The sequence below is a fragment of the Oncorhynchus nerka genome, linkage group LG24 (assembly GCF_034236695.1).
Source record: "Oncorhynchus nerka isolate Pitt River linkage group LG24, Oner_Uvic_2.0, whole genome shotgun sequence".
Taxonomy (NCBI): domain Eukaryota; kingdom Metazoa; phylum Chordata; class Actinopteri; order Salmoniformes; family Salmonidae; genus Oncorhynchus; species Oncorhynchus nerka.
The window spans coordinates 61,833,937-61,860,850 of record NC_088419.1 but is presented as its reverse complement, the minus strand read 5'-3'; the positions used below and the strand labels follow the sequence as shown (position 1 = coordinate 61,860,850).

At 43.9% G+C, this 26,914-nt stretch overlaps 1 protein-coding gene across 2 annotated transcripts in view; it reads left to right on the top strand.

The window, feature by feature from the left end:
• Positions 1–26,914, top strand: part of rfx2 (regulatory factor X, 2 (influences HLA class II expression)) — a 65,320-nt gene that overhangs the window by 31,308 nt on the left and 7,098 nt on the right. The window contains exons 2-14 of one of the 2 annotated variants that reach the window (XM_029632625.2): positions 473–586; positions 10,658–10,747; positions 11,413–11,495; positions 12,051–12,318; positions 13,542–13,616; positions 15,342–15,523; positions 17,313–17,432; positions 17,744–17,865; positions 18,149–18,267; positions 26,050–26,162; positions 26,264–26,415; positions 26,533–26,630; positions 26,751–26,900. In XM_029632625.2, coding sequence (XP_029488485.2) covers positions 482–586; positions 10,658–10,747; positions 11,413–11,495; positions 12,051–12,318; positions 13,542–13,616; positions 15,342–15,523; positions 17,313–17,432; positions 17,744–17,865; positions 18,149–18,267; positions 26,050–26,162; positions 26,264–26,415; positions 26,533–26,630; positions 26,751–26,900 — 1,677 coding nt within the window. In that variant the 5' untranslated portion in view covers positions 473–481. The remainder of the gene's footprint in view (positions 1–472; positions 587–10,657; positions 10,748–11,412; positions 11,496–12,050; positions 12,319–13,541; positions 13,617–15,341; positions 15,524–17,312; positions 17,433–17,743; positions 17,866–18,148; positions 18,268–26,049; positions 26,163–26,263; positions 26,416–26,532; positions 26,631–26,750; positions 26,901–26,914) is intronic. The other variant, XM_029632626.2, reaches the window with a different exon arrangement.

Here is a 26,914-nt window from a genome sequence, read left to right as displayed (position 1 = left end):
CTGTGCATATTTTCTCCCAATGTTCTAGAGTGTTTACAGTTTGGAGGACCGGGCCTGACAATACTCGCAACAGTTTTCACCACAACTTTTTCCACCTGCTTCTTTCCTAGCAGCTGGACTTCTACTAAGCAGCTGTTTAGTGTTGCTGGCTTTACCAGTGTTAATGTTCCAGTAATAAAGGCCAGAAGTAAGGTGGCTCTGAGGTGACTCCGTGTGACTTGGCAGGGGCCTCGAGCCTGGTCTGGACCCCCCCGGGGCAATATGAAAGCCCTGGCCCTTCTCACAGGCATGCTGTGAAAAGCCCATTTGTTTGGCATGGCAGCACATGTGCAGGCCTGGCTCTGAGTAGGGATGCATGCTGTCTGTTCTCCTGTCCTGTCTGGCAGGGCTGTGCGTCTTGTCTCTTGCCTTGCATATCCTTGTGCTCACTCCTCCTCTTCCCCGTCCCTCCTCATCCCTCTCTCCCCTGTAGCTTCCCAGCATGCAGAGTTCAGAGGGAGGGTCCGATTCGTCGTCCAGTGTGGCGCTGCGTACGTCCACCTCCGCCCAAGCCCCCGTGGTGCAGCCTGTCCCAGCCTCACAACAGGTAAACCACTACACTATCGACAAGACGGGCCCTAGTTTTGTTGCACCTGGACAACTGTTCAGTCGTGTGGTCAGGTGCTACAAAGAGGAACCTCTGAAAATTACAATGGGCTCAGAACAAGGCAGCACGGCTGGCTCTTAAATGTACACAGTTAACATTAATAATATGCATGTAAATCTCTCATGGCTCAAAGTGGAGGAGAGATTGACTTCATCACTACTTATTTTTGTAAAGTGTTGACATGCTGAATGCACGGAGGTGTCTGTTAAAACTACTAGCACACAGCTCGGACACCCATGCATACTCCACAAGACATGCCACCAGAGGTCTCTTCACAGTCCAGAATAGACAGACTATGGGAGGTGCGCAGTACTACATCGAGCCATGGCTACATGGAACTCTATTCCACATCCGGTAACTGATGCGAGCAGATAAAAATACACCTTATGGAACAGCGGGGACTGTGATGAGACACACACAGACACACGCTTACACATAAGACGCACTCTACACACACGTACACATGGATTTTGTATTGTAGAGTAGTTGCCTGAGGGAACACACTTAATGTGTTGTGAAAAATGTTATGAAATGTCATGTAGTAATTTAAATTGTATAGAACTGCCTTAATGTTGCTGGACCCCAGGAAGAGTAGCTGCTGCCTTGGCAGCAGCTAATGGGGATCCTTAATAAATAAATGTACAAAACCAGGCTGTATTCTCTCACATGCAGCGCAGTGGGTCTCTCTCACTCAACCATAACCCTACTTCACAGTACTAGGGCTGTGGCGGTCATGACATCATTTTGTGAGCTGGTTATTGTCATCTGGTTATTGACCGTTAATTAACATTTAACATATCCACGCTTCCACACATTCGAGCCGCTGATGCACGCCTTTGGAACTTCTACATTTAAAACATTTAATTTAATATACACATCACAATAAATCCATTATTTTAGTCAGGTTTAAAGGAAATGAATAAAATGTATTTCAGAAGAACAGAATAGGAGTTGGCCTTCTGTAGGCCTATGTTATCTGGCTATGCTCCATGCCATAGGCTGTATGACTTGGTCATTTAGCTGACAAGATATGCTTATACATTTGTGACATGAATTTATAGTAAGAAGATTATAATTGAACTTAGCTGAATAAAATAGTAAAGATATTTTTCCCTTTACATTTACATTTAAGTCATTTAGCAGACGCTCTTATCCAGAGCGACTTACAAATTGGTGCGTTCACCTTAAGACATCCAGTGGAACAGCCACTTTACAATAGTGCATCTAAATCTTTTAAGGGGGGTGAGAAGGATTACTTTATCCTATCCTTATTCCTGAAAGAGGTGGGGTTTCAGGTGTCTCCGGAAGGTGGTGATTGACTCCGCTGTCCTGGCGTCGTGAGGGAGGTTGTTCCACCATTGGGGGGCCAGAGCAGCGAACAGTTTTGACTGGGCTGCGCGGGAACTGTACTTCCTCAGTGGTAGGGAGGCGAGCAGGCCAGAGGTGGATGAACGCAGTGCCCTTGTTTGGGTGTAGGGCCTGATCAGAGCCTGGAGGTACTGAGGTGCCGTTCCCCTCACAGCTCCGTAGGCAAGCACCACTTTACAGAGGGTGTGCGAATATGAAGTGGTTATGTTGAGCTACAAGTTAACATTTTGAAAGTAGTCCTGTATGCTAGATTTAGAGTTATTTGACAACTTTCTTTGTGAATGATACAAACCTTAGAATATTTTAGAAATCAAACGTATATGGGCTGTGTTGTATGACTAGACTATTGATGATTTGATAAAGTAGCAAAATATGCTTGCGCTCTGTTCCTTGCCTCAGGCGGCATAGCTGTTCTCTCATCTAGTGATCATATTTTCACCCATCAGACAATTTTTTTCAATTTAATCTTGTCTTTACTAATATGTAAAATGAGTTTAGATTTAGAATGGCCCATTATCAAAGAAAAGGGGCAGGGGAAAAATGCATGTCATCTATATGCAATCGAATGGCGCCGAAGAACATGGCTGACGTTTTTACATTCTCTCAGCCAATTGCGCAAAAAGAAAAAATTAATGCGTTTTTGTATAACTTATTTTTTAACTTATTGTGTACATAATGTTGCTGCTACCGTTTCTCCGAAAATAACTTCTGGACATCAGAAAAGCGATTACTCACCACAGACTAGAGAGAACTTTTTCCTTTAATGAGTCCGAGAAGGATATCCTGATTTCACTTGAACAGGCCCAGATCGGGGTTCCTTTGGAGAAGCCAGAGGCAAGCGAGTAAACTACCAATGGCTTTGATTCTCGTTGCTAACGTGCAGTCGTTAGAAAATAAAATGTATGACCTATTATTAAGATGATCCTACCAACGGGGCATTAAACTGTAACATTTTATGTTTCACCGAGACGTGGCTGAACGAAGAAACGGATAAGATAGAGCTGGCGGTATTTTCCATGCACCGGCAATTACCCACCCCTCGTCTTACCAGAGGTATGTGTGTCTTTTTGTCAATAACAGCGTGTGCGCGATGTCTAATTTAAATAAGTCTCGAGGTATTGCTCGCCTGAGGTGTAAAATACCTTATGATAAGTTGTCGACCACACTATCTACCTAGAGTTCTCATCTGTATTATTCGTAGCTGTCTATTTACCACCACAAAGCGAAGCTGGCATTAAGACCTCTCTCAACCAACTCTGTTAAGGTCATAATCAAAGAAGAAAATGCTCACCCAGAAGCGGCAGACCACCTTTACTCCATCCTAGACCACCTTTACTCCACACGCAGCGATGCATACAATTCTATCCCTTTCCCTCCATTTGGTAAATCTGACCACAATTCTATCCTCCTGATTCCTGCTTACAAGCAGAAACTAAAGAAAGAAGTACCAGTGACTCGCTCACTAGGCAAGTGGTCAGATGCCGCACTACAGGATGCTACACTACAGGGCTGTTTTGCTTGCACAGACTGGAATATGTTCCGGGATACATCCAATGACATTGAGGAATACACCACCTGTCATCAGCTTCATCAATAAGTGCATCGACGACGTCATCCCCCACAGTGACTGTATGTACATATCCCAACCAGAAGCCATGGATTACAGGCAACATCTACATCGAGCTAAAGGCTAGAGCTGCCGCTTTCAAGGAGCGAGGGACTAATCCGGACGCTTATAAGAAATCTTGCTATGCCCTCAGACGAACCATCAAACAAGCAAAGCGTCAATACAGGATTAAGATTGAATCCTACTACACCGGCTCTGACGCTCGTCGAATGTGGCAGGGCTTGAAAACTATTACGGACTACAAAGGAAAACCCAGATGCGAGCTGCCCAGGGACGCGAGCCTACCAGACGAGCTAAATGCGTTTTTTTTATGCTCGCTTCGAGGCAAGCAACACTGAAGCATGCACGAGAGCACCAGCTGTTCTGGATGACTGTGTGATAATGCTCTCGGTAGCTGATGTGAACGAAACCTTTTAAACAGGTCAACATTTACAAAGCCACTGGGCTAGACGGATTACCAGGATGTGTACTCAAAGCCTTCGCGGACCAATTGTCAAGTGTCTTCAATGACATTTTCAACCTCTCCCTGGCTGAGTCTGTAATACCGACATGTTTCATGCAGACCACCATAGTGCCTGTGCCCAAGGAAGCGAAGGTAACCTGCCTAAATGATTACCGCCCTGTGGCACTCGTGTCGGTAGCCATGAAGTACTTTGAAAGGCTGGTCATGGCTCACATCAACAGCATATTCCCGGACACACCAGACCCACTCCAATTTGCATACCGCCCCAACAGATCCACAGATGACACAATCTCAATTGCACTACACGCCACCCTTTCTCACCTAGACAAAAGGAACACCGACGTGAGAATGCTGTTCATTGACTACAGCTCAGCGTTCAACACCATAGTGCTCATGAAGCTCATCACTAAGCTAAGGACTCTGGGACTAAACACCTCCCTCTGCAACTGGATCCTGGACTTCCTGACGGGCCACCCCTAGGTGGTAAGAGTAGGCAGTAATACGTCTTCCTGATCCTTAAAACTAGGGCCCCTCAGGGGTGTGTACTAAGTCCCCTACTGTATTCCTTGTTCACCCACGACTACGTGGCCTCAAATGACTCCAACACCCATCAAGTTTGCTGATGACACAACAGCGATAGGCCTGATCACCGACAATGATGAGATGGCCTATAGGGTTGGAGGTCAGAGAACTGTCAGTGTGGTGCCAAGACAACTTCTCCCTCAATGGGAGCAAGACAAAGGAGCTGATCGTGGACTACAGGAGAAGGTGGGACGAACAGGCCCCCATTAACATCGACGGGGCCGTAGTGGAGCAGGTTGAGAGCTTCCATGTTCCTTGGCGTCCACATCACCAATGAACTATCATGGTCCAAACACACCAAGACAGTCGTGAAGAGGGCACAACAAAACCTTTTCCCCTCAGGAGACTGAAAAGATTTTGCATGGGCCCCCACATCCTCAAAAGGTTCTACAGCTGCACCATCGAGAGCATCCTGACCGGTTGCCTCACCGCCTGGTATGGCAACTGCTCAGCATCTGACCGTAAGGTGCTACGGAGGGTAGTGTGAACGGCCCAGTACATCACTGGGGTCAAGCTTCCTGCCATCCAGAACCTATATAATAGGCGGTGTCGGAGGAAAGCCCATAAAATTGTCAGACTCCAGTCAACCATGTTATAGACTGTTTACTCTGCTACTGCACGGCAAGCAGTACCGGAGCTCCAAGTGTAGGACAAAAAGGCTCCTCAACAGCTTCTACCCCCAAGCCATTAAACTACCGAACAATTCATAAAAATCGCCACCGGACAATTAACATTGACCCCTCCCTGTACACTGCTGCTACTTGCTGTTTTTTTTAACCTATGCATAGTTACTTCGCCTCCACCTACATGTACAGATTACCTCAACTAGGCTGTACCCCTGCACACTGACTTGGTACCGGTGCCCCCTGTATATAGACTCGTTGTTCTTGTGTTTTTATTTTAGCCTACTTGGTAAATGGTTTCTTCTTGAACTGCACTGTTGGTTAAGGTTGACTTTACCATTTTCACGGTAAAGTCGACACTTGTTGTATTCGGCGCATGTGGCAAATAAAGTTTGATTTGAATAGCGAATGGACGTGCTTTCCCTACGGTCTATTTTTGTAAAAAAACATAGGATACTTGGGTTTTTTCTTTACCTACTATAACGGTATTTAAATGTTTAGTTTGTTAAATGTGATACACCGTGTAACATCCATTTTTATAGTTTACTTTGCTACTTGAGTCTTCTCTCTCTATGCCGCTTTCCACACAGACCTAGCCCCGTCACTCAAGGAGCGCATTTGTTCCTCGAGCACAAGACACTTGTGTTCAGTCTGCATGGTGAATGTAGCACATGCAACCATTTTGATGACAAAGATGCTGTTTTCACTTTGCTTCTTAATATAAATCCACTAGTGTTCTATAATTGCATTATTAGTTTGTATTTCTTACATCTGCTAACAGCTCATTTGTATTTTATTAGCAAGTTGGTCCTAAATCTTGTTAGCTGCTAATCACTAATGCGAATCGATAGCTAGCTAATACATGTACTGAGTCAGAGAAAATGTAATTAACTATACAGCCTGATAATACCAGTGATGGTGTAGACCAAAATCAGCATGTTTGTGAAACAGTATCTTCTAAATCAAAGAAGAAGAGAAGCTGAGAGAACATTAAATGTAGCTAAATATTACATCTACATTTAAGTCATTTAGCAGACGCTCTTATCCAGAGCGACTTACAAATTGGTGCATTCACCTTATGACATCCAGTGGAACAGCCACTTTACAATAGTGCATCTAAATCTTTTAAGGGGGGGGGGGTGAGAGGGATTACTTTATCCTATCCTAGGTATTCCTTAAAGAGGTGGGGTTTCAGGTGTCTCCGGAAGGTGGTGATTGACTCCGCTGTCCTGGCGTCGTGAGGGAGTTTGTTCCACCATTGGGGGGCCAGAGCAGCGAACAGTTTTGACTGGGCTGAGCGGGAACTGTACTTCCTCAGTGGTAGGGAGGCGAGCAGGCCAGAGGTGGATGAACGCAGTGCCCTTGTTTGGGTGTAGGGCCTGATCAGAGCCTGGAGGTACTGAGGTGCCGTTCCCCTCACAGCTCCGTAGGCAAGCACCATGGTCTTGTAGCGGATGCGAGCTTCAACTGGAAGCCAGTGGCGAGAGCGGAGGAGCGGGGTGACGTGAGAGAACTTGGGAAGGTTGAACACCAGACGGGCTGCGGCGTTCTGGATGAGTTGTAGGGGTTTAATGGCAAAGGCAGGGAGCCCAGCCAACAGCGAGTTGCAGTAATCCAGACGGGAGATGACAAGTGCCTGGATTAGGACCTGCGCCGCTTCCTGTGTGAGGCAGGGTCGTACTCTGCGGATGTTGTAGAGCATGAACCTACAGGAACGGGCCACCGCCTTGATGTTAGTTGAGAACGACAGGGTGTTGTCCAGGATCACGCCAAGGGTGCCCTAGGAAACACTTAAGTGATAATGCCCTCAATGCCGGTGTTTGGAGGATATATTGGCACAGTGTTAGTCCCGGGTTACCAACATATTCAAATAATGATTTGCCATTTTCATTCATGTTAATTGATTAATTTATTCATACTATATAGTCCTGACAGACATCTAGGGCTGCTACCCAAGCCGGCTGGTTGTTCGTTCTATCGGTTCGGGAGCCAGAGACTCAATCCAGTGGTTCTGTATCAATGGACTTAACCCAGTTGTTCGTTCAAAATGTTCCATTGCCATATAGGCTGGCAACATTCTTATCCCTTGCTTGCAAGCTAGCCAACTACAGCTAACTTACAGTAACGTCAAACAGTGCAGCCAGAATAACAACAGTAGCTGCATTTTGCATTTGTTTAAGCTGTTTTCTAGTCACATGTATTTGGATACATCCATAGCAATGAGCTAATGAGGCACTATTTTTCTTGGCTTAGAAAATGTGCCCTCTCGTCAGGACGCTGTTCAGAGGAGCTAGCCAACAACACGGCTAACATAATCACTTCAAACTAAAAAAAGACTGCAAACTAGCTGCACTTTGTTTCGTTTGAACTTTTTTCCCCCCAATTTATATTTCTTTGTATATATCCAGAACAATTCTGCCAGCTGATTCATGATTTCGACTGACTGAGAAGCACTGCCTGCTTGTCTCGACCGTGTCAAGAACTGGACATTACTATGGGACAGCTGGAGATTGAATTTGAAAATTTAAACAATGTTGCAAATGTCGGAGACAGCAAGGTTTTTACAAATCTCCGTTGTTGAAAACTAAATGTTACTCTAAAAGAAATGTGAGATAATGTCTAGATTTTTATAGTGGAGATCAAGTTTATAAAGTGCCTGGTTGGGCTGATGAGACAGTGGATTGCGCAGTCAGATGGAACAGAGTAAATAGGCATTTTACGTAATATATATTTAGCCTGTGGTAACTTGCGGAATAGACACCGGTTGGAATGCGGTTTTAACCAATCAGCATTAGAACCACCTGTTGTATAATTGTCAACATACTACCCTGTAACTATAACTCCTCCCTGGCATTTTCATTTGTCACGTCAAACACTGTATTCAAGTGCCCGCTATTATATTCTAACTATGGAATTTGAATGATCATTCTATTTCCATGATTCCAACAGTTCACCCAAGTGTTTTGCTCTAAATCGCAAGTCAAATTGAAATTGAAAAATTTGCTTAGAAAATAAGGCCTGTGATTGTTTGCCCATATTGTGCAGTCCTACTTGGCAGTGTGGAAATTCTCAAATTAGTGCAGGTAATGCAGCAATTGCTGAAAGTGCATTAAAATGTTTTTGAAGTTGACCAGTTTAAAACAATCAGAATGGAGACAGCCATTGAAATCACTTAGAATGTATGTGTTGCCACCTTATGGCCACTCCGTCATACCGTCCAATTTTTTTAAATACCAAGATAGGATATTTTGGCCCTATGAGCAGCTGAGAAATAAATATAATGCTTATTTCACTCCACACATCAACCATTGTTTGAGGAGCATGCCCGCTCTGCCCGACATGATATTCCGCCTAAACTCTGTATGCCATGGCCTCTCTAACCTTGTTCCTGCAGCTACCCAGTGCTAAATTTGGGAAACCAAGTGGAATCCGTTTGTGCACATCGATAGTGAAATATGTTGTTTGAAAACATGATACTAAACTGCTGACAGCCCGTCTGTACGCTCGAGAATGGAATAAAGGAGAGCATAGGAGATGGAAACGCATGGTGGTGAGATATTCTGTAGCTAAAGGTAATGTGTTGCCCAATTAATGATGAAAATATAAAACATTCCCTGTTACTAAGCTATTCAAAATCAAATTCACAATCAATGAACCAACAGCATTGTCTATGGTTATATTATGTTTTCTCCCAGACTCATTGATTGACATTTTGGAGCGTAGCATAAGGTAACCAGTTCATCCAGTATACATAATACAGTCCACACTCAAAGGCCATTACAAAAAAATCAAAAAAATAATTGGGAGTATAGGCCAGACCAATTATGTACCAAAGTCATCTTAAATCATTTTTGTTTTTTTTGCAATGAGTAATATGCCGTAGGCTATGTATTGTAAAATGGCAAAATAATAATAATAATAATAATATGCCAATGAGCGTTTTGAATTAATCATCACCTTAGATAGTGCTGTCCATTTCGTTGTTAGGCTTTGAAACAAAATCCACAACAACCATGCTTTACACTGTTTCAACCTGCTGTTGAACTTCTTTCTTCAAATTGATCATCACAGTTATGTAAGTAGGATAGACCTACTGTTGTGATAAGTGTTTGATGTGATTTTAGATTGCATTTGCACTGACGTCAGAGTGGTTAGAGGGACAATAGAGCCCTAAGTACCAGGCCATTAGGACCCGTTGGTTGTTACTGAGTTGGGTACTACCAAAGCATGTCCAGAGTGCAAAAATGTATATTACCATGACTCAATGGTCACGTGGAACTTTACTGCGGTCATGACTAACAGTCACCACAACAGCCCTGCACAGTGCTCTACATCACAGCATCCCACCTCACTCCCAACACACAATATTCTCCCCAGAGGAACCAAGCCCCTCACGCCATGCACTGGGGAAGAGCAGCAGAATGTTCAAAGGGAATTCTCAACAACCCTGTTGATTTCATTACTCATTTATACCAGATGTATTATACTGCAGAGCAATCCTTTTAATGTGAATTTATTTCCAGTCTACAGTATATTAAGAACCCCAAAAATATGTCAACAAGCATTTGCCTAGATGTGGCTGACAGCATCATGAATCATTGGATATCATGTTGTTGTGTGTGATCAGATCTGGCTAGGCAGAAGTTTCTCATTAGTACAATTAGGACCTATAACCTTGTATTGCCACAGCTGTTCAAAGTTCTGGGAAAAGGACATGGGTTGATGAGAGAATCCATAGAAACAAGCAGTAAATGTCCTTATGTTAATATTTTTGGATAGTGTATCATATATGCCTTGACAGCTGGCTATGCTTGAGAGAAGCCAGTGCTGAACTATAGGCCTATACTACACTGCAGTCTACCTCAAACATATATTTTTTTCTATAAGCGGAAATGTCAATTTTATTTTTGTCATGAACACACATCTCCATCAACACTACCCTGAAGAGAGATACCAGGAGTGGTCTTCTGCAACCGCCAAAGAAGAACGTTGGTCCCAAACAAACATTGTGGTCTCCTGTAATTAGTGAAAGCCTAGAATGGACTTGCACAAAAATATGTTGACTGTAAGGCTGCATTGCTGCTGGATAGGAAAGCATAGTCTTTCCCACCAGCATTCACTTCATACTTGTCTTAAGAAGAAAGGTTTTGCGCAAGCCACAGTGTACATATAATAAGGAAGGATATTCTACCAAAAATCCAGTCAAGTTGTGTTTGTGATTATCTGGTACTCTTTAGGGGCTTAAGGATTTGTAGTTTTTCTTTTTTTGTGTCGATAGGCATAGTGTGTGTTTTGCGTGTGCATCTTATGTGCTTAACAATAATGGTGCGTGTCCTCTACCCCCCCAGAGGGTGCTGGTTCAGGCCACAGGCTCTGCACAGAAGGGAGTGCAGGTGCAGCAGCTGTCAGTCCCCCGGCTGCAACAGGTCCCTCAGCAGGTACACACTGTCTCCTCACCACCCCGCCTTCCTTCTCTCCAGCCCCCAGGACACTCAATCAGTCTGGCTTTATCCACATGCACAGCATGGCTCCACCACAGTAGCATCAGACATGTTGATACCAATCACATTCTCCACTCTATTGTAAGCGTTGTTACTTTTGAATGGTATTTGTTTCTAACTAATATAATGGCTGTTAGAGCTCAATCAGGTGTGCTTCAAGTGCTCAGCAGGGATTTTCTTTTTTCTCATCATGACACTTTAGTCCCACTGCCACCTACTGATAGCACTGTGGTAATATATTTTTTTGTATTTTATTTAACTAGGCGAGTCCGTTAAGAACAAATTCTTATTTACAATGATGGCCTAGGAACAGGGTTAACTGCTTTGTTCAGGGGCAGAACGACAGATGTTTACCTTATTAGCTCACCTTATTAGCTCGGGGATTTGATCTAGCAATCTTTCGGTTACTGGCCCAATGCTCTAACCACTAGGCTACCTGCCGCCCAAATCAATATTATGATTACGGAAGACATGAGTTACTCTATTTTGATTACGAACAAGCATTGATGTTTTCTCATTTCAAAGAATGAAAAACAGCCTAGAAGTGATTACTCCCTCTTGATGACAATTAATGCTCAATGGTTGTGTTTCTCTCTCGATAGGTCCAGCAGATCCATCATGTCTACCCCTCCCAGGTTCAATATGTGGGAGAGGGGGGAGAAGCAGTTTACACTAATGGAACCATGTAAGTACTGCGGTGCTTTTCATTTCAGGCAATGGAATGTGTTCCAGCGGGCTTTAAAATACTTCTAAATAGAATACCATAAAAAGATGCACTATTTAGAAATCGCTCTGCCATTTCCTGGTTGCAAAAACTGAAAATAGGCAAACTATTAGAATTTATGTGACAAAACAAGCAAGTATATTGTAGAGAATCATTGTACCATCTAAACCACTAATATATTTTCCATAACCAAAAATATTGTATTTTCAGCTGTTAGAAGCTGGTGTACAAAACTGAAAGTAAGCACAAAAATTGAACCGATCTACCGCTTCTTAGACTTGCTTTCGAAGAGAATGACCGATCTATAACACATATTTCTATGTAAATTTGATCATGTCACCCCAAAAATGTCATATTGCTGCTTTTTAAAGCTAATTGAACCCCTAATGTAAGATTGTAGATGTGTAGTATTATAATTAAAAACACAAACTAAGTGAATGTAATGTTATGGGATTGCTGTTTCATTCTGTATAGATCTGAGGTCATACCTTTAACTTACGGCACCTCTCTCTCCAGCCGGACAGCCTACTCCTATAACCCTGAGGCCCAGCTGTATGGCCAGGGCAGTGGAGGAGCCTATTTTGACTCTCAGGGCGGGGGTTCCCAGGTCACGACGGTGGTCTCCTCCTCCAGTGGTGTGCCGCCCCACGGCATGGTGGGCATCACCATGGATGTGGGCGGCAGTCAGATCATCTCAGGTGGCAGCACCTACCTGATCCACGGCGGGGGCATGGAGGGAGGCCGCCACCACGCCTCACACTCCTCCCGCTCCTCCTCCGCTATGGTGAGCACCTTGGATGAGTTACATATACTCTGTGTCCTTGTTGGGACTTATGAATTTAGTAGGAAGAATTAAGTTTCCAGTCCAGTAGGTATCTCCGTGAAATGATTGTGATGTGACTATGTAAGTCCATCAAACCATATGGAATTGAAGAGGCACCAACACCTTTAGAAATGAATGCCCATGTCTGAGAGTCAGTTATTCCAACTCATCCCAAACATGAGGGATGGTTTATGGTTTCCATTACTAAACAGCTTTTTAAGCCGTGCATGGATTGAAGTGTTCTCTGAAGTGTGTGTATAAATCATTAGTTACACCAACAAACAAATTGCCCTGCTGTAGCAGACACATTCCCTGCTGTGGCTGTGACGCACGCTGGTGTGACTATCCTCACCACTGCCTGCCTGGCCTATCTGCTAAACCTCGGGGAAACTTGGGTCTGGGGTGGGCCTCAGCCTTCCCAGTGCCCCATGGCGGGACAGGGGAAGCAGGGTGCAGGCTGGTTTAAGTCATTTGGCTATGCTTTGTTTTAGAGTTTTTCACAGGCACTTGAGCGCCCTGCAAAACAAAGCAACCCCTGGGCCTCATTACCATTTGGCCAACAGCCCTTAGACTTTGGAAGGATGCCTGCTTTTTTTTCCTTCTCAAGTTTTGTCATTCGCTATGCCTGCTAGTTTAACTCCTTTCTTCTCTAGTCCATGTGCCTGCCGGAAAAAAGTCTAAATGATCTGGTCAATTGATTGAAATGGTTCCTTTGGGATAACAAATGGAAAGAAAAGATGGGATGATATGGAAATACATTGCTCCTGTTGGAGGTTTTTCTATTAGGACTGTATTTGTGTTCAAAATGGATTGTAACAGTGACTGTTACATATAACTTCTCAAGTTTTGCATTGTGTGGTGATTTTCATTGGGTGTTAGGTGGAATTTGTCGACTCATTGTCATTGCGCATGGAATGACCTGTGACCCTGTTTGCAGAGACTATTTGCATACATTAGTGTCAGACAAGGAGGGCCTTCAGTCAGCAGCTTAACCCCTTGAGTCCCTCTCATTTGCATGCTTTTTCAGCCAATAATGAATTTGGCTGCAACATTGACTGAGGGTAATGGAAATGCAGAGATCTGGCTGCTGCTAACCTTCTTATTTCCTTTCTGTTTTGTGTTTTCGTTTTCATCCTTTTTTCTACATCCTGTTTCATTTTTTGCATGCTCATTTTTTTCTTTAGCTTGAAATGGCGATTGAAAACCTCCAAAAGTCGGAAGGGATTGCAACTCACAAAAGCAGCCTGCTCAACAGCCATGTAAGTCAATCAGGAACTTTCTTTGAAAAGGACTAGAAAGGCCTGCCTTTGTCTCCCTGGCTCTACCTTACCACTTCACTGTGATCTCTTCTTTCTGCTGAAGGGAACAGACTACTGCTAGCCTTCGTGTGCTGTGACCCAAAACACTGCGTTGTCTGACCAGATACTTTCCTTGCATATGCTGCCACTTGTTTCTCAACAAGTTATTGATTGGGGGACTTTCTGCTGGCTGAGCTTGCCTTGTCCTTGTCTTGACAGAAGCAACGCGTGTATTTAACCTGTTGCGTTTTCAGATTCCCCATCCTCCACATGGTGACAGCTACGTGATTGTTATAGCCACATAACGCCATGCCCCCCTTTTCTACTGTCTGGGAAGCACATATTCATATGCGAATCAAGACACACTCACTATTTGTCAACAATTACATGTTATATAATGTGAGCCGGTGTGTTGGTCACATCTCCATAATTAGTGTGATATGGTAATAGAAGCAGTACTACTTGACTCTCTACTTTATTGTGCCACCAGAGCTGTTATTCTCCATTCCGGCTCTTAACCCTCGGTCACCTCTAGAATCTTTTATCAAGCAGCTCCACCTGACAGTCATATTGTTGTCATCAACTCCACACTGTGTCTGTCACACTGTCTGGCCACCCTGTAAATTGAGATAAATATCCATGTGTTTATATTTCAACTGCCAATCATCTTATTTTTGCCTAGCCTATAGTCTCCACCATCCACACAGACAGGTAAATAATTCTGTCCACCCTGTTAGGGAATAGGAGACCAGAGTTCTATATTTCTCTAGTGGACAGGTATAATATGAATGAGCAATTATCACGTATACTAATTCACCCCCTCTGACAGTTTTAACACAAAATAAAAATTATCTCTCTTTTAAACTCACTAAACGGGTGGTTTGTGTGTGCGTGCGTGTACCTGTGTGTGTGCGCTATTGTGTACCTGTGTGTGCTATTGTGTACATGTGTGTACCTGTGTGTGCTATTGTAACAGATGTGAAACGGCTAGCTTAGTTAGCGGTGGTGCGCGCTAAATAGCGTTTCAATCGGTGACGGCACTTGCTCTGAGACCTTGAAGTAGTAGTTCCCCTTGCTCTGCAAGGGCCGCGGCTTTTGTGGAGCGATGGGTAACGATGCTTCGTGGGTGTCAGTTGATGTGTGCAGAGGGTCCCTGGTTCGCGCCCGGGTATGGGCGAGGGGACGGTCTAAAGTTATACTGTTACACTATCGTGTACCTGCTATACCTCAAATATACCAATTCACTCCCTTTGACAGTTTTAACACAATCTAAATTCTCTCCTTTAAACTCACTAAACAGGTGGTTTGTGTGTGTGTGTGCGCGTGTACCTCTGTGTGTGCTATCGTGTACGTGTGTACCTGCTATGCCTCAAATGTACCTGTGCGTGCGTGCCTGTGCGTGCGTGCCTGTGCGTGTACCTCAAATATACCAATTTACTCCCGTTGACAGTTTTAAAACAATCTAAATTCTCTCTCCTTTAAACTCACTAAACAGGTGGTTGGCGTGTGCCTGTGTGTGCATGTACCTGGGGGGAGGGAGGAGTGGTTTTGGGTGGTAAATCTCAGTGCGTAGGCCAGTCTAGCCTTTCAACCTTAGGATGGAGTTGTACAGTAAGGATCAGAGTGCAGCAGACCGGGTCCAGTAGGTGTGACTGACTGACTGTTTCTGTACTGTGTGTGTTTTAGCTGCAGTGGCTGCTGGATAACTATGAGACAGCAGAGGGGGTGAGCCTGCCCCGGAGCTCCCTCTACAATCACTACCTGCGCCACTGTCAGGAGCAGAAACTGGACCCGGTCAACGCTGCCTCCTTTGGGAAACTCATCCGCTCAGTCTTCATGGGCCTCAGGACCCGCCGCCTCGGCACAAGGTAAGACCATGATGATAAGGGTGAGGAAGAGCAGGGTAGTGTTAATAATAATAAAATGATTTTAAAAAATATTAAAAATACATTAAAAAAATTTTTTGTAATAATGACAATTACAACAATACTGAATGAACACTTATGTTAACTTAATACAATACATAAATAAAATCAATTTACCCTCAAATAAAAAATGCAATGTTCAATTTGGTTTAAATAATGCAAAAACAAAGTGTTGGAGAAGAAAGTAAATGCAATATGTGCCATTTTAAAGCTAATGTTTAAAATTCCTTGCTCAGAACATATGAAAGCTGGTGGTTCCTTTTAACATGAGTCTTCAATATTCCCAGGTAAGAAGTTTTAGGTTGTAGTTATTATAGGACTATTTCTCTCTGCGATTTGAAATTCATATACCTTTGACTATTGGATGTTCTTATAGGCACTTCAGTATTGCCAGTGTAACAGTCTAGCTTCCGTCCCTCTCCTCGCCCCTACCTGGGCTCGAACCAGGAACACATCGACAACAGCCACACTCGAAGCAGCGTTACCCATGCAGAGCAAGGGGACAACTACTCCAAGTCTCATATCGAGTTACGTTTGAAACGCTATTAGCGCGCATCCCGCTAACTAGCTAGCCATTTCACATCGGTTACACCAGCCTAATCTCGGGAGTTGATAGGCTTAAAGTCATAAACAGCGCAAGGCTTGAAGGGCTGCTGTCAAACGCACGAAATTGCTGGTTGAATGAATGCTTATGAGCCTGCTGGTGCCTACCATCGCTCAGTCAGACTGCTCTATCAAATCATAGACTTAGTTATAACATAATAACACACAGAAATACGAGCCTTACGTCATTAATATGGTCGAATCTGGAAACTATCATCTCGAAAACAAGACGTTTATTCTTTCAGTGAAATATGGAACCATTCTGTATTTTATCTAACGGGTGCCATCCATAAGTCTAAATATTCCTGTTACATTGCAAAACCTTCAATGTTATGTCATAATTAGGTAAAATTCTGGCAAATTAGTTGGCAACGAACCAGGCAGCCCAAACTGTTGCATATACACCGACTCTGCGTGCAATGAACGCAAGAGAAGTGACACAATTTCACCTAGTTAATATTGCCTGCTAACCTGGATTTCTTTTAGCTAAATATGCAGGTTTAAAAATATATATTTCTGTGTATTGATTTTAAGAAAGGCATTGATGTTTATGGTTAGGTACACATTGGAGCAAGGACAGTCCTTTTTCGCGAATACGCACCGCATCGATTATATGCAACGCAGGACACGCTAGATAAACTAGTAATATCATCAACCATGTGTAGTTAACTAGTGATTATGATTGATTGTTTTTTATAAGATAAGTTTAATGCTAGCTAGCAACTTACCTTGGCTTCTTACTGCATTCGCGTAACAGGCAGGCTCCTCGTGGAGTGCAATGTAATCAGGTGTTTAGAGCGTTGGACTAGTTAACCGTAAGGTTGCAAGATTGAATCCCCGAGCTGACAAGGTAAAAATCTGTCGTTCTGCCCCTGAACAAGGCAGTTAACCCACCGTTCCTAGGTTGTCATTGAAAATAAGAATGTGTTCTTAACTGACTTACCTAGTTAAATAAAGGTGTAAAAAAAAATGTTTCTGATTGTTATAACTTGAATTCGGCCCTAATTAATCGGCCATTACAATTAATCGGTCGACCTCTAGTGGTAATGGTGAGTATTTATTCTGATAAGACTTACAAAGCTGAATACAATATTTGTTTATTAACCCCTAATGTTCCTGTTTGTTCCAGAGGCAACTCCAAATACCACTACTATGGCATTAGACTGAAGCCAGACTCCCCACTCAACAGACTGCAAGAGGACTCTCAGTACATGGCCATGAGACAGCAGCCTGTGCACCAGAAACAAAGGTGAGCCCTACCTCTCACATCCTCTACTCTAGTTCTCTTTAATCTATACTGTCAGCTCAAGTTCATTTGTGTTTTTTAAAGAATTGACCTCATGTCCTCTGCCCAAAAACCCTTTTAGTGGACTCTCTGCAGCAGAGTGAAATGGTGCGCTCACCCGAATTTCAGATACATGGTTTATTTAACCTCTCACACCTGCCTTTATTCTCCACCCTTTCCTCTCCACTGCTCTTTTGTGCTTCCTCTCCCAGTCATCCATTAGTTCTTCCCAGCCCCACCCAACATAGCTGTGCTGCCTTCTCCCCTCTATGCAGGTTCAAGCCCCTCCAGAAGGTGGATGGCATGGGGGACAGCCTGTCAGGAGGCTCCCAGCATTCAGCCAGCACCCCAGAGCAGTCTGTGGCAGCCCAGAGCCAGCACCACCAGCAGTACATTGGTAAGGATCGCCGCTAGCCACACTGTAACACTCAGGCAGCGCATCATGTCTCCTGTACCAAAACAGAGCTCACATTAATGCCATAGTTTGTGAATAAAGGATATAACTGTGATGATGATGACAGGCTTTTAGATAGCTTGCATGGTAGCCTAGGGCAAGACTAGCACAGTTTGATCACTGGATGCAATAATAATGTAGATTAAAAAATTTAAAAAATGATGATCTCGCTTCACAGGATTATTAGACACCACTTTGGGATTTAACTGTGTCATTGTGTCTGCAGATGTGTCCCATGTCCTGCCTCCGTTCCCCATCCCTGACCTGGGCACCCAGCCCCTCCCTGAACGCATCAACATGAACGACGTGAAGAAGTTGCAGAACCTGTACAGGGACCACTGTGAGGTACGTACACCACATTGCAAACTCTGAACTGCTCTGGTGTGGTCTAGTCTAGGGCAACCGGCGCTGCCAGAGAGCGAGGCTGCAGCCCTCAACAGGTGTCCTGTCCAATGTTCTTTCTAAGCTGTGCAGCTCCTGGAGCAGTCCAGCGCAGACAAATTGCCAGCCCATGCAGACGCACAATAGATTGGTCTTCACTAAAATGTACACTAGCTTTCCCGATTTGCTGTGGAAATTGGGATTGAATCAACGTAAGTTTGGTTTGTTGCATTGAAATATATTTAACTTCATGACTGAGTTGGTGATTTTGATGTAGGCGGAGGAGCAGCTTTGTTCTCTCTTACTGGTACACGTTTTTTTTCTATCATCCCTGGTCGGAGAGTAGCCTATAATGCACATTTGAGATCACAGAGCAGCGTGTAGCCGCGTGTGCACATTTGTTGATATTCTTTGAGTTACTAGCTCGGTTATAGCAAATTTTGGTCAGGAATGGGGGAGTTTTTGCTTCCTACAAGAGCACATAACTTGAACATACAGTGCCTTCAGAAAGTATTCACACCCCTTGACTTTTTCCACATTTTGTTGTTTCTACCTGAATTTAAAATTGATTCAATTGAGGTTTTGTGCCACTGGCCTACGCACAATACCCCATAATGCCAAAGTGGAATTATGTTTTTACAAATGTCTTTAAAAATGAAAAACTGAAATGTCTTTGGTCAATAAGTATTCAACCCCTTTGTTATGGCAAGGCTAAACAAGTTCAGGAGTAAAAATGTGCTAAACAAGTCACATCGACTCACTCTGTGTGAAATAATAGTGTTTAACATGACTAGCTGATCTCTGTACCTCACATACATACAATTATCTATAAGGTCCCTCAGTCGAGCAGTGAATTTCAAACACAGATTCATCCACAAAGACCAGGGAGGTTTTCCAATGCCTCGCAAAGAAGGGCAACTATTGGCGAAATCCAAGATGGTGTAGCAGTCAGACGTCTGTCTTTGTCCTGTCGTGTCCCTTGTATATATCTATTTATATATTTTTCTTAGCAGATCTTTTTCAAATATTTTCCTAAACCTCAACTTCTAAATACTCTCCTGCAACCCGCCTCACCCAATGTGGCGTGGATCTGTTTTTTCCTGAAGTATTTCTATTTACTCCGGATCTGGAATCCCTCAACTGAAGCTAGCTACCTACCAGCTATCAGTTAGCAAACCACTGCTAGCGGTGATCAGCTAACCTTTAGCTCAGAAAGCTCTCGCCAGTTCGTACAACGTGACTCAAACCAGAGCATAACGGACCTATTTTTTTCTCTCTCCATATCCCCGGATTCCTACTGCAAACTCTGAACATTTTCATCTGGATCTTCGCAACTAGCTAACCGCAATCCCGGGTGACTACTCATGGCTAGCGTTTCCACCCCGGAGCAAGCACCAATTAGCCTGAAGCTAGGGCTCCTGGGCTACCACCGAAACCCACTCTTGGGCTACAATATCCGGACCCCTTCTACTGCCGGTACGGGGCACGGAACCCCGCCGATCCTCTACGACTGGAATATTGACATAATCTGCCTGAGGATTCCAACAGGCCCCACAGGCGTGATGTCTGCTGAAGGCCCATTCTGCTAACCGCGGCCTGCTAGCTACCTAGAGCTACTTGGAACCCTACAAATCCACGACCGGTCTATCGACGCCATCGCACAGAGGCAAAAACAGACTTACCTCTATCGCGACGTCCCCCAAAGGGCCTTCTGCTAACTTGCTAGCCCCGGTCTACTAACTGCTAGCTTGCTTGCCCTGGTCTGCTAACTGCTAGCTTGCTTGCCCCGGCCTGCTAGCTTGTTAGCACCGGCCTACTAACTGTCTGAATCGCTGTGTTGTCCCAGTCAGCCCAACCACTCACTGGACCCATATGTTCACTTCCCTCGACACCATATGTGAATTGATTGCCCCCCCCATCCATCTTCTGATCTCGTCCTACTAGGTGACCTGAACTGGGACATGCTTAACATCCCGGCCATCCTACAATCTAAGCTTGATGCCCTCAATCTCACACAAATGATCAATGAACCTACTAGGTACAACTCCAAATCTGTAAACACTGGCACCCTCAGATATCATCCTAACAAACTCGCCCTCCAAATACACCTCTGCTGTTTTCAATTAAGATCTCAGCGATCAATGCCTCATTGCCTGCATCTGTAATGGGTCTGCGACCAAACAACCACCCCTCAACACTGTCAAACGCTCCATAAAACACTTCTGCGAGCAGGCCTTTTTAATCGACCTGGCCGGGGTATCCTGGAATGACATTGACCTCATCCCGTCAGTAGATGATGCCTGGTTATTCTTTAAAAGTACCTTCCTCACCATCTTAAATAAGCATGCCCCGTTCAAAAAATGCAGAACTAGGAATAGATTTAGTCCTTGGTTCACTCCAGACCTGTCTGCCCTTGACCAGCACAAAAACATCCTGTGGCGTTCGGCATTAGCATCGAATAGGCCCCGTGATATGCAACTTTTCAGGGAAGTTGGGAACAAATATACACAGGCAGTTAGCTTTCCTAGGGCTAGCTTTTTCAAACAGAAATGTGCATCCTGTAGTACAAACTCAATGTTCTGGGAGACTAAAGTCCATGGAGAATAAGAGCAGCACCTCCCAGCTTGCCCACTGCTCTGAGGCTAGGAAACACTGTCATCACCGATAAATCCACTAATTGAATTTCAATAAGCATTTCTCTACAGCTAGCCATGCTTTCCAACTGGCTACCCCGGTCAACTGCCCGACACCCTCCACAGCAACCTGCCAAAGCCCCCCACCATTTCTCCTTCACCCAAATCCAGATAGCTGATGTTCTGAAAGAGCTGCAAAATCTGGATGCCTACAAATCAGCCGGGCTAGACAATCTGGGCCCTCTCTTTCTAAAATTATCTGCCGAAATTGTTGCAACCCCTATTACTGGCCTGTTCAACCTCTTTCGTATCGTCTGAGATTCCCAAATATTGGAAAGCTGCCGCGGTCATCCCCCTCTTCAAAGGGGGTGACACTCTCTAGACCCAAACTGCTACAGACCTATATCTTTCCTACCCTGCCTTTTCTATGGTCTTCGAAGTTATCAAACAGATTACCGACCATTTCGAATCCCACCGTACCTTCTCCGCTATGCCATCTGGTTTCAGAGCTGGTCATGGGTGCAACTCAGCCACGCTCAAGGTCCTAAATGACATCATAACCGACATCAATAAGAGACATTACTGTGCAGCTGTATTCATTGACCTTGCCAAGGCTTTCGACTCTGTCAATCACCACATTCTTATTGGCAGACTCGACAGCCTTTGTTTCGCAAATTATTGCCTCGCCTGGTTTACCAACTACTTCTCTGATAGAGTTCAGTGTGTCAAATCGGAGGGCCTGTTGTCCGGACCTCTGGCAGCCTCGGGGGGGTGCCACAGGGTTCAATTCTCGGGCCGACTCTCTTCTCTGTATACATCAATGATGTCGCTCTTGCTGCTGGTGATTCTCTGATCCACCTCTACGCATACGACACCATTCTGTATACTTCTGGCCCCTCTTTGGACACTGTTAACTAACCTCCAGACGAGCTTCAATGCCATACAACTCTCCTTCCATTGACTCCAACTGCTCTTAAACGCTAGTGAAACTAAATGCATGCTCCTCAACCGATCGCTCCCCACCCGACTAGCATCACTACAAGCTGTATTTCTTAACAAATCGGAGGATTTAGAAGGGATCTTTATTTTTGGTAATGATATTTTAAAGATGTATAAATATCAGTCAATTTGCAGATGATACTAGCCTTTTTCTAAAGGATAGGGTGGCTATTCCCAATTCATTGCTGTGACCCCGTCAACATTGCCTCCATACCTGTTAAAAATGTAGGAATTGTTATCACTAAAAACGTTTCCGATAGATACTCTTTAAACATCGATAATATGATTAATTTCATAGTTTCATTAAGTCAGTGGCTGCAACGTGATATCTCAATTATGGGTTGTAATCAATCAAATGTATTTATAAAGCACTTTTTATATCAGCCGACGTCACAAAGTGCTGTATGGAAACCCAGCTTAAAACACCAAACAGCAAGCAATGCAGATGTAGAAGCACGGTGGCTAGGAAAAACTCCATACAAAGGCAGGAACCTAGAAAGAAACCTAGAGGAACCAGGCTCTGTGTGGTGGCCAGTCCTCTTCTGGATGTGATGAGTGGAGATTATAACAGAACATGGCCAAGATGTTCAAACGTTCATAGATGACCAGCAGGGTATGATGATGATGATGATGATCATCAGTGGTTGTAGAGGGTGCAACAGGTCAGCACCTCGAGAAAATGTCAGTTGGCTTTTCTAGCCGAACCTTCAGAGTTAGACAGCAGGTGCAGTAGAGAGCGAGTCGAAAACAGCAGGTCCGGCACAAGGTAGAACATCCAGTGAAAAGGTCAGGATTCCATAGCCACAGACAGAATAGTTGAAACTGGAGCAGCAGCACGACCAGGTGGACTGGGGACAGCAAGAAGTCATCAGGCCAGGTAGTCCTGAGGCATAGCCCTAGGGCGCTGGTCCTCCGGGAGAAGAGCGAAAAAAAGAGAATTAGAGGGAGCATACATAAATTCACACAGGACACCAAGACTCATGGTTTATCTAGAATAATTTACCCAAGTCAGTTCCTTTTTTCTTTCTAGTAACAAAGTCAATTATGTTATTTAGATTTGTTTGGAGGAATAAAACCCATTATATTCGTAAATCACAATTAGTGAAAGACTATGATCGTGGAGGCTATTGATTTTGAGTCGTTGGTGGGTGCTTTTAGAATTAATTGGTTGATATTGTCTGTCCAATCCTACCTCTGTGGTATCATTTTTAATAAACTTGGTGGACTTGAATTCCTAATGAAATGTGATTTTGACCCTCAAATGACCTGTGAAGTTGTCTGTTTCACCAGCAAATGTTATTTTTCTGGAAAATGATATTCAAGTACAATTCTTTCCCCCCACAAAACATTGATTTGGAATAAGAGTTATTAAAATGAATAGGAAATCCATTTTCAAGGTCTTCGGTTTGACAAGGGTATTCATTTTGTATGTGATTTGGTAGACAACGTTGGAGTTTCGCCTGGTGTTCTATTAAAAAAAAAATCATTGTATTCACAGGAATGTCCCTGTATTGATGTGTAATATTGTTGTTATTGTTGCAATAAAACATTTAATGTTCCTGAGTGACCTAGTTACAGAACTTTACAAATAATTGCATGTGTGGTGTACAGAGACAAGGTAGTCATTCAAAAATCTAGTTTTTACTTCATTTGTAAAAAATCAAATGATCTAAAACCATTTCCACTTTGACATTATGGGTTATTTGTGTGTGTGTGTTACTGTTGTCCAGTGACACTACATCAATTTTAAATTCAGGCTGTAACACAGCAAATTGTGGAAAAAGTCAAGGGGTATGAATACTTTCTGAATCCATGTGGAAATGTTATGGCATTTGCTCTATTGGTTTTGTTGATAGGCTATTTGAGCATAATATAGGCCTATTAGCCACTTTCTGAAACTATAACTTAGTGTGTACAGCCTCTGTGTTCATAGTTAATGCGTGCCGGAAGTTACACAGAATGCTCGCAAAAAATGTGTTTCTGCTCACAAGACCTGTAATTTGCTCATTGCTGGAAAAAATGAGAACGAACATTGGTCCTGTCCTAGTTGATGTATGAGGGAAGTTACATTTCAGAACTGGTGCTATAACCTCCTTAGTTACTGTTGAATGTGGTTGGTGAGAATACCACCTCCCTGGATGGGATATAGTGATGAGTGAGTGAAATGTTTAATGTAAATATTTTGGACATTTCAAGCTACAGAGAGAAGGAGATGTACAGAAAGGGAGAGGGCCCTGAAGAGCTTAATTAAAGCGCTGAAGCCGTGGGTTTATGATATTATCCGTGGCCTCCCTCTGTCCGGCCACACCACGCTCCTTTTGTTCCAGCCTCCTTTCATCTCAGCGAAGCCTTTAAGACATGCCAATTAACCTTTCAGCTCGCTGGGTGGACATCTTTGTGTCTTTGTGCTCGCCTCCCCCTGGGCCTTTGTGTTGCCTTGTCTGTGGCCATGGGCACATGGGCTCCTGCCTTTATCTGCCCGGCGCATTTCTGTCACTCTCACAGCGCTGTGTGTGTGTGTGTTTTTTTAATGTTTATGCGCTTTTCTCTTTGTGAGCGAACAACGATCTGTTAACTTTATACTAGGTGGATTATTAATGGTAATTGAAATTTATAAAGGTAACAAGTGTACAAAGGACAAATCAAGGTGTAGTTTCAGGAAGAACGTATTCCTCACCCTGCATTCAGTGGAAACACAGCTGTAGATTTTTTTGAACATTTGTTCCAACAAGCAATGCATGAATTACCTCCACATCCTTCTTCATTGGCTTTGGCTTCCGTACTTGCATTTATTAATGTCAAAGTTGATTTTTGATAAGAGACAAATATCCTGCTATCAGCCATACCAATGAAGCCTGCTGTTGCATCTGAGTTGAATGATACAATTAGTAATAAAAGCTTCAGCCTGGAACCACATTATGAAGTAAATATCATTCCCAGCCTGCTCCTCTCTCTCACTTTCTCTCTTTCCTGTCTCTGTCTTTCTCCAGCACGCTGTTTTTCCTGTGTGGTAAAACTGGGGAGGTGAAACACTTGTTTGTAGGGGCAGGGGAATTCTCCTTTTTGTTTTGGAGTTCAGTGTTTAAGCTGTTGCTGGGGCAACAGTAAACACGGTTGCCATGGTGATTCTTGGAAGCAAAAACATATCATGTGATAGAAGGAAAGCCTATACTGTGCTGGGCTGTAACTGGAGACCGGGAGCATGTCCTGCCAAAGGAGAATCTCTGGGCATGGTGTGAATCATAGTGAAGAGAGACACTGTACCACAGAGCACTGATAGACAAAACATACAGGACGCTCACTGATGTCTATATTATGTGCTATTAAAACCTACCGTAGGCTTTCTGTGGCCTTTGTTTTTGGTCTCTTTGTGTAACGTTATATAAAATACTTTTTTACAAATTCTCACTGAAGTTGTCTCCTTTTAGCCCATGAAGTTACTGTAAATTTGTATAGTGAGTTAGTAAATCTTAAGTATAATAAATCTGTCACAGTAGAGTGTTGATTAGTGCGTAGCACATGCTCTAAGTTAGAGTTCAAACAGGAATGAGGAAGTCACGTGTGGGTGGGGAGTTGAGCCTGCCAATGTCACAGGGAGCTCTTATAGTACACACACTAATCATTAGGGCCAGGTGGATACTCGTATCGCCATATTTCTTCCATGGCAAAAATGAAAAACCGAAACAGACAACTCTTTGGTTCTTTAAAAACATGCTGTATGCAAAATATTGTTTGTTTAAAAAAAATGTGACTCTGAATGACAAAATTGTTGTTTCCAACGTTAGGGCTGTTTTCCTAAAGAAGTTAAATCCGCCTCATGTTTTGTTTCCTTGCCATGATACTGCGATACTGGTATCGTCCTTGCCCTCTAATCGGTGTTATTAAAAAACCAACATTAAATTCATATTAGAGTTTAATTCGTAGTCACTTTCAAATCTGGTTCTCGTTGTGGATGGGATCAATGGGTTGGAAGGAAGGCAGCGTTAAGCTTGGCCTCTGACTCAAACTGAGGGTTCAGTTGGGAGGCTGCTGCAGAGAAACTTTGTTGTGTGTCTGGTTGCCATGGCTCCACTTGGTGTGTTTTATCATTCCCCATCCTCCTCTCCTCCCCTAGGCTACTCTGGACGTGGTGATGAACCTCCAGTTCCACTACATTGAGAAGTTGTGGCAGACCTTCTGGTTTTCAACAGCGCCATCTAGTGACGGAACCACCACCATCCCCAACAGGTCAGTACATTTGAATTAGGAAAAACATGCAGGCATTATATGCATGTTTTCTGTGATTTAAAACTGTGCTGTTAGTGATTGTGTGCTATGTGTGTCTGTAGTGATGAGGATATGGAGGGGGTGATCCCCAGGCAGAAGCTGATTGCTCTGTGCAAGTATGAGCCTGTCAAGCTGTGGATGAGGAGCTGTGACCACATCTTGTACCAGGCCTTGGTGGAGATCCTCATCCCTGACGTGCTGCGCCCTGTCCCCAGTATGTTCACCTGAATACCTTCAACACTATTACTACACTCCATCATTACTACTCCAAATCAAACACATACTCCTCCCCAGTCATTTATATTTATCCAGGTTCTGTTTTGTATTGCAGGCACTCTCACTCAGGCCATCCGCAACTTTGCCAAGAGTCTGGAGGGCTGGCTGACCACAGCTATGAGCGACTTTCCCAATGAGATTGTCCGCACCAAGGTACAGAAAATGCTCCAACATCCTGATAATGTCCCTGGATTCTCCCAGATACAGTATTAACAGTACACTGAGAGACATTCCCTGGTGAAGTCAATCACCTCTCCCCTGTTCATTTTCTAGGCAGCGGTGGTGAGTGCATTTGCTCAGACCCTGCGTCGGTACACCTCTCTGAACCACCTGGCCCAGGCGGCCCGCGCCGTGCTGCAGAACACCTCTCAGATTAACCAGATGCTCAGCGACCTCAATCGTGTCGACTTCGCCAACGTACAGGTACACTTCTACCT